This window comes from Colias eurytheme, chromosome 16, assembly GCF_061535395.1.
Source record: "Colias eurytheme isolate Ceu_HAF_F1 chromosome 16, ilColEury1 Martin Lab GWU primary, whole genome shotgun sequence".
Lineage (NCBI taxonomy): Eukaryota > Metazoa > Arthropoda > Insecta > Lepidoptera > Pieridae > Colias > Colias eurytheme.
In genome coordinates this window covers 8,385,490-8,402,128 of record NC_142995.1, presented here as the reverse complement: position 1 = coordinate 8,402,128, position 16,639 = coordinate 8,385,490, and the positions used below count along the sequence as shown (strand labels likewise).

Genomic DNA, 16,639 nt, shown 5'->3' with positions numbered 1-16,639 from the left:
CTAGGCTTGCTATTAAACTCTTCAAAAACTAGGGTTCTGTTGTGTGGATTTATCGTAATACGTAGTATAATGTGTATATTTTCTCAATATGTGTATATTTTTATTTCGTACTATACCGACATATGTAATAATGTAATGTATTTTTTATTATACATTGAAATTAAAATGCAATTTGTGTACATCTACATCTACTCTTGATCCCGCGATCTTCATTCAGAAATCAGAGGCCTTTAGCACTGCCAGTATCGCTCTATTTAGTATCGAAAATCGAAATATAGATTTTCATGTTGTTAGTTGATCTGAATTTATTTTAAAGGTAATTTTGTTACTAATTTATGTAAATTGTAAATACGAGTTTGTGATACGATTTAACTTTTCCCATAAATGATAAAACACGCATTTAACTGTTCACGCACGCATTGATTCCGCTATTCAACATAGGTAGATTTATTTATCTTAATTAGCAATAAAAAAAGAAACTGTGTATTAAGTGATAAAAATATAATAAATTATGTAAATTAAATTTGATCGTGTTTTTTTTTCTATTAAGTACATACCCGTGAAATAGAAGAACCTTAGTCTAGATTACCACAAGTCACTAATTGTAGATGGCATAACATACTTTTCTCGGAAGAATTAAAAAATATTACAAACATAAACCTATATAATATTATTATATCGCATCAAACAGTTATTTTTGATAGCGCCTAATCTTTATCTTCTTATATATAAAAATGAATCGCAAAATGTGTTGGTAAGCGCATAACTCGAGAACGGCTGAACCGATTTCGATAATTCTTTTTTTATTATATTCCTTGAAGTACGAGGATGGTTTTTATGTAGAGAAAACGTAAATATGTACCACGGGCGAAGCCGGGGCGGACCGCTAGTGTATTATAAATTATAATAAATCTAACATTATCATAAAAAGTGGGCGTATTATTGCATAATATGATTTTGCGCGAAACGACCTTGCCGAGTTCAAGCATCAAGGTCATTCAGTTTTAATTAAACCTAATGGACTAGCTACTGTTTTTTGAAGTGAAACTTCTTTATCGGGGTTGGACAAAAATTTAGTGTAACATTTTTGCGTTAACGCCGTACGCGTGACATTTTTGCGTTACGCCATACTCGTGACATTTTTAAGGTCATAAAGAAGTTTCACTTCTTACGTGTGTACTCTAGTACACGCATACATTTTTTTATTTCATTAATAACTCTATGCAATAAGAGGATTAAATATTACATTATTTGGAGCACTTTCTTTTTTCCCCGGTTTTAGCTATAAGTTCCTTGAATGATCATAACTTTCGATAATATTCATGGTAATTTCTTAAGTGACAACATTATAGATTAGTCATTAGAGAATTCTGCAAGAACCAGAGATGAATAATTATGCAAGTAAGTAAATTATTGCCTTTAAAAAATAGCAGTCACTATGAAATAAAAGAATTGAGATTAGAGATTTGCGCCAAGTAGGTATATCGTAACTATATAATATGTAATTAAATAAGTGAATAAAAAAGCCTATCATTTGACACTGAATCTTGCACACCAGTCACTCAGCAACATTGAACTTTCAAACTTTTAAATTTAAAGCGTGAACGTGACCAAAAACCTCGACTCAATATGTAATTGGCAATGCGAGGTTCATTTAAAGGACAAACGATAATACGATTGTTTATATTTTTGAAAGCTTTGCTGTGTTTTTGGTGTGACACATGTGAATTAACAATTAAAGTAAGGGAAATATTAATCATACTATAATATTAATAAATGCGAAAGTTTGTGAGGATGGATTTTTGTCCCTTTTTCACGCAAATGTACTACCTAGCCGGTTGCTTAATTAGGCACTTTTTATCCCGGAAATCCCCAGAACAATGCGGATTTTTCTTTGAAAAAGGAGGCGAGGCCGCGGGCGGAAATCTAGTTGAAAATGTATCGGACCAGGTACTCCTGCCATACTATGAAAAATAATATCAGTAAATAAAAACTAGCATTGACTGGTGGCCAAAATTAGAAAATCTCAGTCATGACTCCTCCGTTCGAAGGCAGCTAATCAGCATCGCGATATTAGCAAAGATTACTCTTAAAGGTGCTTTTCCACCAATAATGTGCAAGGATGTATAGCGATGAATGTGCTTGTAAAAAAACAATCATATCGCTTAATTTAGTTAGAAGCGTTTAACGTTTGAAGCCATACTATTGGTTAATTACTAACACATTCCACGCTACACACCCTCGCACATTATTAATGAAAAAGCATACCCACTAAATAATGTTATACACTTACACATACATAACTGACTAGTGGTATTATTACAGCTATTAATTCCATTCATTTGTTCACAGATGTGCCTAACCGAATGGATCAGGCTGCGCGACTACAAAGGCGGCCGGTCTCGTATCATCCTCGGTTGCGAGATACCCGCCTGGGTCTGGGAGACCTACCGAGTGGTGGGGGTGTTCCTCTTCGGCTGTGCCTGCCAGCAGCTCACTACCGACGTGGCCAAGTACACGATAGGCAGACTGCGGCCGCACTTCTTTGATGTGAGTAACTTTGTTGAGCGTCCTGCGCCATCTGGTTTTTTAATGGTTTGATTTTGGTAGGTAATTTATTTGGTACTATTTCAAATTAAATTTATTTATAGGTGCGAATAATTTTGAATGGATAACACGTTAACTAGGTACTTTAAAATACTCAAAATATTATGGTGCAAGGAATCAATATTATTTTATCCTTCGTATTTGAAAGGCCTTTATATTTGACGGCGCGTAGCATTAAACTATTGCAGCTGTTACTATAGTAATAAGGTAACCTTGTAATGCGGTTTAAAATAAATGATGTGTTCATTTGAATACTCAATTTTATATCTGTGTGCAGTGATGTCTAAACGAGATGTTTTATTGTTATAACTTATAACATTTCAAACAAAATATGCAAAGAATTTATGTGATTATTCATTACAGATGCCAAAATAAAAATTACTTTTAAGCTTTTTTCATATTAATACATTTTTAAGTTTCAATTTTTAATACAATGGTATGAAATTAACAGTGATATCTCAAACACTGAAAAGTTAAATATGAGTAGGTATAGTTATAATACATTTATGCTAATAGTAACTAGAAGATTTTGTGTTATCGTATACATAACGCAAAAATACATATGTATAATAAAATCATAGGAAAGTCAAAACTTTACATTGAATTTTTTTTAAAGAATACTTGGGGGGTGATCTGTAATGGATATCGAAGCCAAAAATATAGTTTTAGGATTTTTGTCTGTTTGTCTGTATGTATGTCCTGGCTAAACTCAAAAAATAATGAATGGATTTACTCCAAATTTGCTACAGAGAAAGCTCGAGACCTGAGGAAGGACATAATATAATAGGTTTTATCCCAGAAATCCCACAGGAACAGGAATTATGGACGGTTTTCTTTGACTACGCGGGCGAAGCCGCTGGCGATAAAGCTAGTGATTAAAATAAATGAAATAAATGAATGGTTGGGTGTTATTTTTTCATATAGATAAAAAATAATAAAATTAATATTTTATATCTTTTTTATTATTATAAATCAATACATATATATTGTAACAACACAACAATCTTACAATCTGATCTAAGAATTTTGAATATACAATGTTTAATATTTTAAAAATGTTCCACTATATCAATATCATATTCTTGTTTTATGTCGTCACTTTGGAAATGAGGTATAATTATATATTTACTTTTAAATGATGTGTCTCTAAGAAGTTGATTGTTATGATGTACTACATTGTAAATCCGCAACCTGACAAACAATTTTTTCAAGAATTCTAAAGGAAAACACGGACATGGCAATTCAAATGTAGTGTCAGTAATTTTTGATAAAAGATCACTGCCAATTCGATAAAAATCACAATTATTAAAATGATCTTCACAAATACTGTCTATTTCTTTTACATACTGCTTAAAATCCTCTGGTGGATTCATAAAGTCATTAACAATTTGTTCGTGTATTTTGATGTATTTTGTAAAAATATCACAATCGATGTGCTGCTCATAACACTTTTTAAGTAAATATGAGGAAACAGCAGATATTATATTCTCTTCGGGAAGTTCAAATTTATAATCATTTGTGCCCAGCTGCAAACATTTGCCGAATGATTCTGTAGAACAATTTTCTGTTTTTTGAATTTCTTCCAAGCTCGTCAATAACTGGTTTAAATGTTCTGCAGAGTTATCTTTAGATAGTTTAACTATATTTACCTTGAAAGTATTATTAAAATATCCATGAAATTGATATGCTGTACGTTTATAGATCCTCCCGTGCTGTTTTTTTTGGAATAAGTTTGATAGTGGTTCTAAATTAAGTCTTCTTGTGCTTAATTTATCGTGACCCTTACTCCTCAAATCAACTGCAAGACAAGTTATTGCTTTCATACTTATTAAAAAACCTTTGATAAAGTTCATTGTATCAGTTAGGTCTGTACCAAAATCACGGTTGTATACTTTGAGTTGAAAAAAGAGAAATCGGGCTTTTTCTAAAGTATCTGTTTCGATGTATGCTTTATAAGAATTCAGAATATCAAAGGTATCATTAATTATTTCGACAAATTTTGTAGTTCCTATGCACTTCTTTTTTAACTTTCCCATTTCAATTAAATTATTGATCGTCACTGCAACTGTTCTACTCAAAACTTGTATTGCATATTTGACGTCTAATTTTTCGAAACTATTTGGCCTAATGTGCGATTTAGTTATTTTATATGACAATTTATATTTTTTGTTCTTTTCTATTAAAAACATATTGTCAATGTCAAACCAAGAAGCGACCATTTTATTTCCCTCATCGTCATAAGCGAAATCGTTGGTAATTAAACTGTTTCGCAGTGATATCATCATATCCGGAACATCAAAGATATAATATATCCTTCTACCATTTATATTAAAGAATGGTTGATCAGGAGTAACCGATTTTTGTGCAGCTATATTCATACAAATTTTACTCTGATTGGATACAAAGGCACACACATTGAATCCAATGTCAATCATCTTAACCATTATATTATCCAACCACGTATGGAGTTCTGTATTGTTTTCATTTTGACCCAAAAAACAAAATGCCAGAGGCTGTTTCCAGATAGAAAATATACCTCGTGCCATAACTACAAAAGCCTTTTCTGATATTTCTCTTTTTTGTTTTTCGTTTATTTCACAAAGACCTACAATTTTATCCTTGTTTAAATGGAAATTGAGATTTCTTTGCAGTGGCACTTCTTCTACACAAATCGTACAATATTTTGCGGTTTGCGACAAGTTACGAACCTTCGCTTCCAACCATCTGATAACATTGCCATCGAATTTTGTGCTGATACTGAATGTTATATATTTCTGTAGAGTTTTTACATTTGGCAAGCAGAGAATTTCGGAGAGAAGTCTATACGTAACTGGACTCGCAAAGTATATATTCAGGGCAAGCATTTTGTATTCTTGATTATATCTATTGCTTTGCGGATGGGGTCTTGTAAGTTGTGCATCAATAATTTTTTGTAGTAGCGGAGGCATATCGGTCTCAGTCAATTTTCGTTTTTTTGCTTTTTTTTCCACTTTCACATCTAGCTGTCTTTCCCGAGGTGTTACCTCTTTTTCCGAATTAGAACATAACATTTCACATTCTGTTTGAGTGCACTTTGATGTTCCAGGTACTTCGGGACCTTGTGGAAGAAATAAGGTAGGGATTGCATTTGGTTTTAAGTATTTTTTTGGACAGGCTGACTGGGAAAAATGAAGATCACACACAAAGTAGCCTGAATTTAGCGTAGCAGCTGTTTTTTTATCTAAATCCAGTCGGCCTACTGCTTTAATCCATTTCTTGCACCTAAAATATTTAAAATAATTAAAATCGATATAATTTATGCTTATCTATAGATATTATTATAAATGGAAAAGATATGTGTTATACTAGCTTATTACTGCTGTAAAATATTAAAAAAAAATCCTTTACCTAGTAGTAAAACTTGTTAAATAATTTAAACTTATTTTTTGTTTGTACATATTTAATAATTATTGTCATTCGCATATTCAATCTGTGGTATGAACAAAAAGTCGTTCGATAATTATAATATTAAATACGCCATTACAAAGTCATGCATCGCGAACATCCGAACGGGGTTAACATCGCTCTATAAAGGTCAAGTTCGGATATAATATTGATACACATTTAAAACGTTTCGGTATCGAATCTAATCATTCACATTACAGGAAAACATATTATACTAACATGATACTAACCTTATCTCGTCAAGTGGGAATCGAAAAAACCTACGATTTTTATTTGACTTGGTGCTTTCTGAGCAACCCGACACGGCACAATAGCGAACCATCTTGTTTCTTTAATTAACAAACTTAAATCTCGATTAACTGCACATAAACAATAAAAACACGTGGAATAAACGCGGCAAGCGGATGCCAACACGGCAGTGCTACTAGCTATACTGCTGCGATGCGGGAGAGAGAGATAGCATGCGCGTCCCCCCGCATTGACGCGTTCGGGTCGATAGCCGATGTGAACGTGTTTTCTTACTCTAACCAATACAGGTTTCGTTGGGCGGACAGAGATGCGCTATGGAGTTGTGGTGCGGTCGGATGTTTTCGCTTGTAGCCGGGTGTCTGTGTGTCGTTGCTACATATAGTTTTAATAATAATACGTATTGGCCAGGTATTTTATTTTTTTGAGTTAACAATTACTTACAGAAAAAAACATACACGTCATGATCATTAGCACATTAGTCATTACTCATATGAAACATGAAATTGGCGCAATGGAATTTGTAAGTTCAATTAGGTACATATTAGCAATATAAATACCTAATCAATGAAACAATAAAATTCAATAAATATGCAAGTAGGTATTATAGAAAGTTTTAAATCAGAGTACCTTTTCTTTTTGTTTTCTATTATTTTCGAACATTTCATAATAGACCGGGAGATACTGACACAAAATTTCGAGTCATTTGTAACAGGATGGCGGTTCTACAGGGGTCTTAGTACGCAATGACAAAAAGAAAAATGATGGTGTGAACGCTGGTACCGGTGGGTTAGTCGCGTGGGCGTTAGTCGAACTCGTCGGAAAAATAGCGAAAGTCAAACGATTTGTAACACAAAAATTTTAGAATTTACCGATAGCCCATAAAAAAGAAGTAGGCGGTAGTGTCATGCCATACTTTTCCGGTATGACTTACAGCCCGCCATACCGACGCGAATGTGTTGATTTAAAAAAAACAATTATTCAACCATTTGTACCAAGCTAACTTTTGCACAGGTAACCATCGCCGTGCAGCCATTTACGAAAATCGCCATGCCATAATTTTCGGACGATTCCAAATGGTCGCCATACCGCCGAAAATCTGCAAAATTTTTTTATTTCGCCTATCTTTTTGTACCAGTATTGCATTTGGCTTTTTGGAGAGTATTTGATAAAATGTGACCATTATTATATTTGCCATACTTCTAGTAGGGGGAAAAAGTGCTGTCATACTTGAAAAATAAATTTATTATTAATTTATATAAGTGAAGATTTCCAACACCTAGATCTTTGAAATTTTGTATTTATATTCGTTGATCCTCAAACTTACAGGAAAAATAAGTGCCATACTGTTACAAATCGTTTGACTTTCGCTATTTTCCGACGAGTTCGACTAACGCCCACGCGACTAAGCCGCCGGTACCAGCGTTCACGCCATCATTTTTCTTTTTGTCATTGCATACTAAGAACCCTGTAGAACCGCCATCCTGTTACAAATGACTCGAAATTTTGTGTCAGTATCTCCCGGTCTATAACCTTATAGCTCAAACGATCTCGTTGAAACTATATAAAATAAGAATATTTATTTAAATATTTTGAAGTTAATAAGAATATAGTTAGGTACCTAGTTAAATGTTTAATTGTTTACTAGTATAAGCCTCAATCCATACTAATATTATAAATGCGAAAGTAACTCTGTCTGTCTGTCTGTTACTCAATCACGCCTAAACTACTGAACCAATTTGCATGAAATTTGGTATGGAGATATTTTGATACCCCAGAAAGGACATAGGCTACCTTTTATTGCGAAATATGTGCCACGGGCGAAGCCGGCGCGGACCTCTAGTAAATAATAAGTTTCATTTCAATTTAGTAAATATTTTTTTCAGGTAACTTGAATATTTATCAAAAAGGATGTTTGTCCTTGTATCATCGGAACGACGCGATGTTTAGATAAATAATTTCATGCTTAATTAGAAACAAGTACCTACTTTAAATAATTATCTACATAATTCAGTAACATATTACACAACTCATAAGTCATAACCCACTTTCCGTGTGAGTTAGTTCTAATGTATGCAGCAAATGCAAATATTTTCGCAAAACGTTCGTATGCATGTTTGTAAGGCTTAGCCTATATTTGAGTGTGGCTATTTTAATGTATTACCTACTAGTATAAAATATAAAAGCTAGTATAAAATATGATTGAGACTTATTTGCTTCACAGGCTTCGCAATATAGAGCTAAAACAACGTCAGTATTATTGTCTATTCTTTAATAATAGTGTAAGGAGTATATTATCTTCCAGCTAACCACAAATCAGTAAGTTGAGATATAAAAATAACCGGGTTATTGTGGGATTAACTTTTACGATGTATACATTTTGCGGTAAGTTGTCTATGGGCTCGTTATTCTATTCAAGTTTTATTGAAACGTAAAAAAATGATAGTAAATTGTTATAGGGAAATTGAAGTGGAAAGTGGACTTTTTAATATAAAGAAGTATCGAAAATATTTACATAAAAATGTTTTTTCGAATTTCGAATTATTAATCGTATAACAAAAAACTAACTGATCTTTTTTTAATGCGTCTGTGTTCAATATTGTAAGGAACCTCAAAATTTATCATAGGTACTTACTTCTTCGTTATGTAACGATTGATAAAGTGATGTCTATGTATGTACATACTTCTTCAGTGGCCTTATTTACGCATTGAGTACGTCAATACGAGTTTTGTAAGGGGAAAATGAATGTCGTCAAAAGGGAGCTTCTCACGTAAAATTAGCTTAAAGCAAGTATGTATAAATTAATAGCCCTGCACCCCTAGTCAAGTGGCTGTAGATACGTTTATCTACAGCTTACGTCAATCTCATACATTCGTAGTCTATTCTATTGAACGCTACGCTAACAGAAAGCCACTTGACTAGGGGGGCAGAAATATAACCGTTGCTGGTTGTTGCGATCATAATATGAATTTGCCAGTCAGTTCAATTCACGGCGTAATCTGTCTGGAAGTACCTAGTCATAATACAGTCCCATGTATTCCCGTCTAGTAGCCATGCATTACCGTTACTATAATTTACAATAGCTAGCCTAAATATAGGCCAGATATGAACAACTGTCATGTGGCCGCTGTGCATAATTCTATTGACCGAAGCAATTATTTAATTAGTGTCACTTATGCTGGTCCAGATCTCGGGATTGGATCATATTTGTAAGGATAGTGTTACATTGCTGCATCAATAAATCGTGATGTTATGTCACCTTTGTGATAGGCGTCGATGGAATGACATCGATCTATTCGAACAGAGGGAACGCTCCAATTTTCTAGTGGGATTTGAATGTGTTCTAGAATGTTCAATCTATGATTAAACATATATGGAGGTACTATGTATGTACTAATTTGTTTCGGGTGGAAAATGGTTTTAGGATGAATTTGTGCTTTTAACAAATAATAAATTAAGGATCGTGGAATGCTCAATCATTGATGCTTTTTTATTGATAAATTTTCCAAGAATTTTAATAAAAATAATAAATATAACGTAAGAAAACTATTTTGGCTCTAAAATAACCGTTATATAGTAAAAAACTATACAACAAACATAATCAACGACTAATAACTAATGAGCTACTAGGAAATAGACCTGTTAATAACAAGATATAAATTGTAATTTTAATAATAAAGTAGGTAGTATATTTTCCACTAATTTCCCAGCAAACGGTACCCGCTCTTATCAGCTCTTAAATAACGTGTCGCGGACAGTAATGCTGACTTCCGCTGAATACTAATCAGCAATTACTGAGATGGATTAGTTATAGCCTTGTGCGGTCGCAAATTGAATTTCTACACTACGTAAATGTTATTAATTTATTGATACATTTTATTAGTTTCTTGTTTGATTTTACAGCAATAATTTACGTTGTCTTGTGTTAGTTGTGTTTGAATAATTGGTTTAAATAATTTAATGAATACATGAACCTTTGTACTCCTAACAGTTACCTAATATGAATGCATTTCGACATTAACGTCCTAAGTTCCACGTAAAAACCTTTTTCTAGGATTTAAATAACAAATTATCGTTCATATAGAAATCCATTAAATGAATACCTAGCATTATTTTTAACGTTAAAAATAAAATAATAGAGCTACTCGAAAATAGTAAAATAAACAAGATAATGATGCACGAATAATTATTATTCAAATTGTTGAAGCTTTTTATTTATATTTTGCATACACACAGAAATCGTAATTCCTGAGTTTTATGAAGTACCTATATCCCATCAGTTTGAAGGTTAAGGACATTCGAGACATCCTAAAATATACCCATAAAACAAGAAAAAGTATTAATTTACGTCTCCAACGGTATGTGCCAACCCTACCTAAACTAACGAGTTTATAAATCCGCGGACAAGGTGCATTTATTTAAATCTCACTCTATATTTACTGCGGAGTACTTTTATGAGACGTTTTAGTGTCTGGGTGGCTCACACCATTGCCGCGGTGGAAACATACGGCGTTAAGGTTGTACGGGAACGCTGCGTTTTTTTTTTGCGTGAAAAATACAGGGGTTTAAAGATAAGTCTGTCGGAAATTGTTAGGTTGTTAAATTAAGAATAATTAAACAAACAAAAAGTTTAAGATACATTTTCGTATACACTTTGTGATCATTTTATGGTTGATATGTGAAATTCCAGAAAATCACTAAAGCTTTACCTGTAATGATAAAGTGAAGGTAATACACAAGTAGATATGTGGGTATTACCTACTCCACCTGATAAGCTGATAATAATCCAATTTTTGTCCAAACCCATTATTTATCTATACAACATGAAATTTCTTTGAATCGATAAATACTACTTATCACGTAAAATAAGATATGTTAAAGATTTAATTATATGAAATTAGGTCATAAACCTGGCTTTCTTTAGATTCTATCTGTTTTTTTTTTGCGGCAATTTTCTATTTTCATGAGTTTTAGCGTATTTTTTGAACGATGAAACGAGATGATTTAACGAGTTTCTGAGGATCTAAAATTCAAATCGATTTTAATAATGTCACCACCTAATACTAATAACTGTCATGTTACCAATGCGTTAAAAAACGGTCAAAATTATTCATACAAACCATCGTTTCTAAATTTAAATTCTATCGCACGAGACGCTTCATCTTATTATTCAATTTTGACGTTTACAGTCGCGCCAGTCACATCTCAGTCCCGTGTTTACAAATAACATATGTCACGTCAACCACGGTCCGCCGCGTAGTGCGGTTTGACGCGCTCGGCGCTCGTGCAAATAAATTGCAACTACCGTCATTATTAACGGTCTAAAATCAGCGCTCGGTTGATGAATGGTGATTATTATTACACCGTTGTTAATACGTTTTCTATTCATATGTGTTTTTTTAAATAGATTTAATTGTATAAAGTTACATTTGTAGTGCAATGTAGTTGCATGGTTGCTTATTGTATTGCAGTTTTTATTTTAGATGATTATCAGGGGATATAATTACAACACGAACGTTGGTATAACATAAATTCTCATAGTATGTTTCATTTAGACATTTGTTCACTATTATTCTCGTAATGCACTTTTGAATATTTAAACTATGCATCAAGTATCCCTATTGAAACTATTCTTCTTGTTAATAACCATTGAAGCTACCTAACCAGGAATTCCTCAAGTATTTAATTACGTTATTCAGTAAATCTCACGTACCGCGCGAGCGATGCAAGAGGCAAACAGCAACCGTAAGCATTATCCCATTGAATGTTAGATAAACACGCGTGCGTAGGCGCCGGTGGGATGTCAACGACCTGGCCATTTATCTTATTGTTGGTGATCGATCATCTTAACGTTATCAGTATTGTGCATTAGGATTATTAATGATATGCTTCATGGATAGAGATGTTTTGGTTGGTGGGTAGTTTGACCTGGCGTGATTAGTTTTGTATGCCCGATATGTGAGTTAGAAATATATTGTGATTGTAATCTCAATATTTATAAACATAGAGGGCTACACTTCGAGTTTGATCGTAGTGCCACAGATTACTAAATAGTTACTACGAACTACGATATGTCTCAAATCTAACAATGAATATAACGTACCTACGTTTCGAAGCTGTATTCTGAAGTATCAAGTTGATTTAAATGGAATATTAAACAGAAACAGCTCTTATTACATTTCTAGAACGAATATAATTCTCTTTGACATAATACGCGCTCAAGAAAATCTCTTGACAAGCCATAAGTCAAAATAAAACATCAAACGGGAAGTCGTTGTTTTGTCGCAAAATGTCGAGGCGTCACAGTCGCAATTGCAATTCCCTTTTAGTACATATTAATATCCTCATGTTGAGCTTTATTCTAATGATGTGATGTTTCGTCGCGTACAATCATTAATCTGTATAATGTTTGTGTTTTAAATGTGTAGTAGGTACCTACTTCCTTTACTATTGCACGCCTCATAAGCGAAGCGTTGAGGTGGGTACTACTGTCACTTCGCGCAAAACATCAGATTTTTCAAACTTAAAATGTCTTTATGTATCATACATTGCACTTGTAAGATAATACATACACACACATATTAAGAAAAAACACTATTTTTAACGTTCATGATATTTTTGATGTCATTTTTGTTATTTAAACTAGTTAAAAAACAGTTTAAAAAAGTTCTGTCTTGGACGTCCGTGTGTCTGTATGTGCGGATCCTTTTTCTTGTTAACACGATAGCGACCGAAATACTTTACTAATCGAGTCTTTTTTTTTCTCTTACGCTTGAGTATGCTCAGGAATAGAACCCTTTCATTTTTCAGGGTCTGATTCGATGTGGTTTAATTGTTATTAAATAAACAAAAATAATAATTAATAAATATTTATTAAAAAAAATTATGAGGCGTGCACTTTTGGATTTTCCAAATTATTGATTAATCTTTGTAATGTTCAAGCACAGAATACTAAATAGTGTAGATCGATGCTTATGAAATGATTGACAGTATTTTGAATGTTTGTGTTGCTTTTAACAAATAGAATGTTCATTGTTTAAGGAAGTAAAGAAGCCATTGATAGGTGTTAACGTTAGTATGGTTTTAATACGAACAACTATACTACGAGTTAGTATATTGTAAGAACGTTGATTATGTATTGTAAAATCATACTATAAATCGTGACGCTCGCTGAATTGAATTTATTTTTGCCTTATTTTAAGGAAGAAATAAGAGTTTACTTACTAGGCTATACGTCATGTGAAACGTGCGTGGATCACGTAAGGATTTTAATTTTTAATACGTTACTTTACCTGTTATTAAAAAGTTGGAATGCACTCGGGAATTATGAATGACTTGAATTATTTGATCGGAAATGAAGCATCTTTTATGACCTTCATAGAAATATAGATAATTTTTGTTTTATTCTTTGTTTATATTATGTGATATTATTATGAATAACAAACTTAAAATTTTACAATATTTTCACATCTTGAACCGAAATTTAAGTTCAACTAGAGAAAATCTACAGATTAAATCTTAATTCTTAACGTATTACTTTTGTTAAATATGCACACTTAAATTGCTTACTTAGGTATTTGTAGAAACACATGTTTAGGATTCCTTTGGTTGATATAGTGTTTGTTCGATCTTTTGATCTTTGAAGCATTTACTGATTGATTGATTGATTGGTCAATTGGTTGATGGATTGATTGCCTTACAGACTAATCACGAAAGGTATTCTTGTTACACTGCCTATAATTATTGTGATATAGCCATTGTAAGCATGATATTTTAAAGCATGGCGCTAGAAGACCTATTAGACCGGGAGATACTGACACAAAATTTCGAGTCATTTGTAACAGGATGGCGGTTCTACAGGGGTCTTAGTACGCAATGACAAAAAGAAAAACGATGGTGTGAACACTGGTACCGGCGGCTTAGTCGCGTGGGCGTTAGTCGAACTCGTCGTAAAAATAGCGAAAGTCAAACGATTTGTAACACAAAAATTTTAGAATTTACCGATAGCCCATAAAAAAGAAGTAGGCGGTAGTGTCATGCCATACTTTTCCGGTGTGACTTACAGCCCGCCATACCGACGCAAATGTGTTGATTTAAAAAAAAACAATTCAACCATTTGTACCAGGCTAACTTTTGCACAGGTAACCATCGTCGTGTAGCCATTTACGAAAATCACCATACCATACTTTTCGGACGATTCCAAATGGTCGCCATACCGCCGAAAATCTGCAAAAATTTTTTTTTTCGCCAAACTTTTAATAATGTAAGGATTATTTTCACTCGGTGTTTTGAACATTTTATAGATAGATCATGGGACCTGATATTAAGGTAACCAAAAATTTTACGGAGCTCGAGCGTAAACTAACGATCATCACACCAAGAAAAATGGTAGGTACTTAAAATCAAACTCAAACATTTATTCATTCAACTAGACTTCTTTTAAAAGAACTTCATCTTCAATACATAATTTAATATTTACCACTCCAAAAACTATAGTAATGTAATAATACACATTATCCCTGTAATACGATTACGCCGTGGTCTCAATAAAGAGATTAGGTTAAGTAATAAAAATGCCAAGCACGAGTCTGTAATACCGGATGCAATTAATAAGCATTGCTTCGACGAAATGCACTAACACATGACATGATACACTCGTTTGATGCTGTAGGTTCGCTTGCGTTTTGCAAGGATAGAAAATGTGATAAGTAATTAAAAGAAGAATTAATTTAAAATCGTATATATAAAATTCTCGTGTCACAATGTTAGTCTGCATACTCCTCCGAAACGGGTGGACCGATTCTCATGAAATTTTCTTTGCATATCGGGTAAGTCTGAGAATCGGCCAACATCTATTTTTCATATGTACCACGGGCGAAGCCGGGGCGGACCGCTAGTAATCATGTAAATTTGAAAATTAAATTATACCAAATACTTAATTAATTAATTCACTAAATTTATATTTTTATTTTTATTTTGGTGGGTATAAGATTTGAAGATTGCAATATTATTATACAAAAAAATGTTGTACATTTGATAAGTAGGTTAATTTAAACCTTTATTCGTAATTACTCATAACCTAAACAAAAAATCATACACAAGATAATTGCAAGAAAACGATAAACAAATTGCAATGGCTAATGTATTAAATATTTATATTAATGAGACCTCATTAGTCATTACGGTAATGATCGATCAGCTAAAAAGAGAGTGTGTTTATGTAAAAGTGAATTAAGAAATTCCAAGATTTGCGGATAATATGTTTCAAGACTAGGTATAAACCATGCATCCATGCGTGGATTGCTTTCAGCGGAATATTCTTTGTCTTTTTTTGTTTTGTTCATATAGCTCTTTAATTTCATAGGAAATGTGTTATTAAATAAACAGTAAAGTTTTTTAGCCATCTATCTCACTAATTGGTGATCTAATAGAATAAAGAAACAAAATAGTCGAGGTTTTTAAAAGAGGTAGGAAAAAAAATTAAGTCGGAGAGCTACTATTCTACATACCTATTATATTAAGTCTAACCATATAATATCACATATTTTTGTCAACAATATGCTGCTCAACTATTAAAACGAATAGATATGATGCAAAAAGAAGGATAAAAAAATTTCATTTTTCAAAATAAACATCCTCTAGCTTCAATGTACATAAAGTCAAGAGCGTCAGAAAATCAATTTTACAGTTCTCTTATTTTAGCGACGAGTCGCCAATTGCAGCCTACAAGAATATCACACATTACTTTGAACGTATTAACACATTAATAGCAGTAATCGCTAAATAAATTCACTGAACGATGTCATAAAATATATGCGAAGGATCTTGTTGTGTTGAACGAGCTAGATTTTTTACTTTTTATATGTATATAATGTACTTATATAATTCGCTATGACTTTTGAATATTTGCTATATAAATGGTGTTATTGATCTATACTAATATTATAAAGCTGAAGAGTTTGTTTGTTTGAACGCGCTCATCTCAGGATCTTGGTCCGATTTGAAAAATTCTTTCGGTGTTAGATAGCCCATTTATCGAGGAAGGCTATAGGCTATATATCATCACGCTAAGACCAACAGGAGCAGAGCATTGCGGGCGCAGAGCACAGCTAGTCTAGTATATTGTTGTAACTTGTAACACAATTGATTCTGAAGATATAGTATTTAAAGGTAGTATAAGTTTAAAATTTAAATTATAAATTGCGAAGAAAGTCGGAGTGTGAATGAACAGAGTATTGTTTTATCAACATTTCTTATTTCACCATCTGGCCTACTTTATTTTGATAGTAAGCAAAATATTTAAATATTTATCAACAATTCCTAAATCAAGGCGGGTCAATA

The 16,639-nt window shown here is 32.8% G+C and overlaps 1 protein-coding gene across 1 annotated transcript in view; it reads left to right on the top strand.

Annotated features, from left to right (window-relative positions):
- LOC149901970 (putative phosphatidate phosphatase) overlaps window positions 1-16,639 on the top strand; it is an 87,897-nt gene that overhangs the window by 44,628 nt on the left and 26,630 nt on the right. Inside the window, exon 3 of the mRNA XM_090110826.1 lies at window positions 2,353-2,550. Coding sequence (XP_089966952.1) covers window positions 2,353-2,550 — 198 coding nt within the window. The remainder of the gene's footprint in view (window positions 1-2,352; window positions 2,551-16,639) is intronic.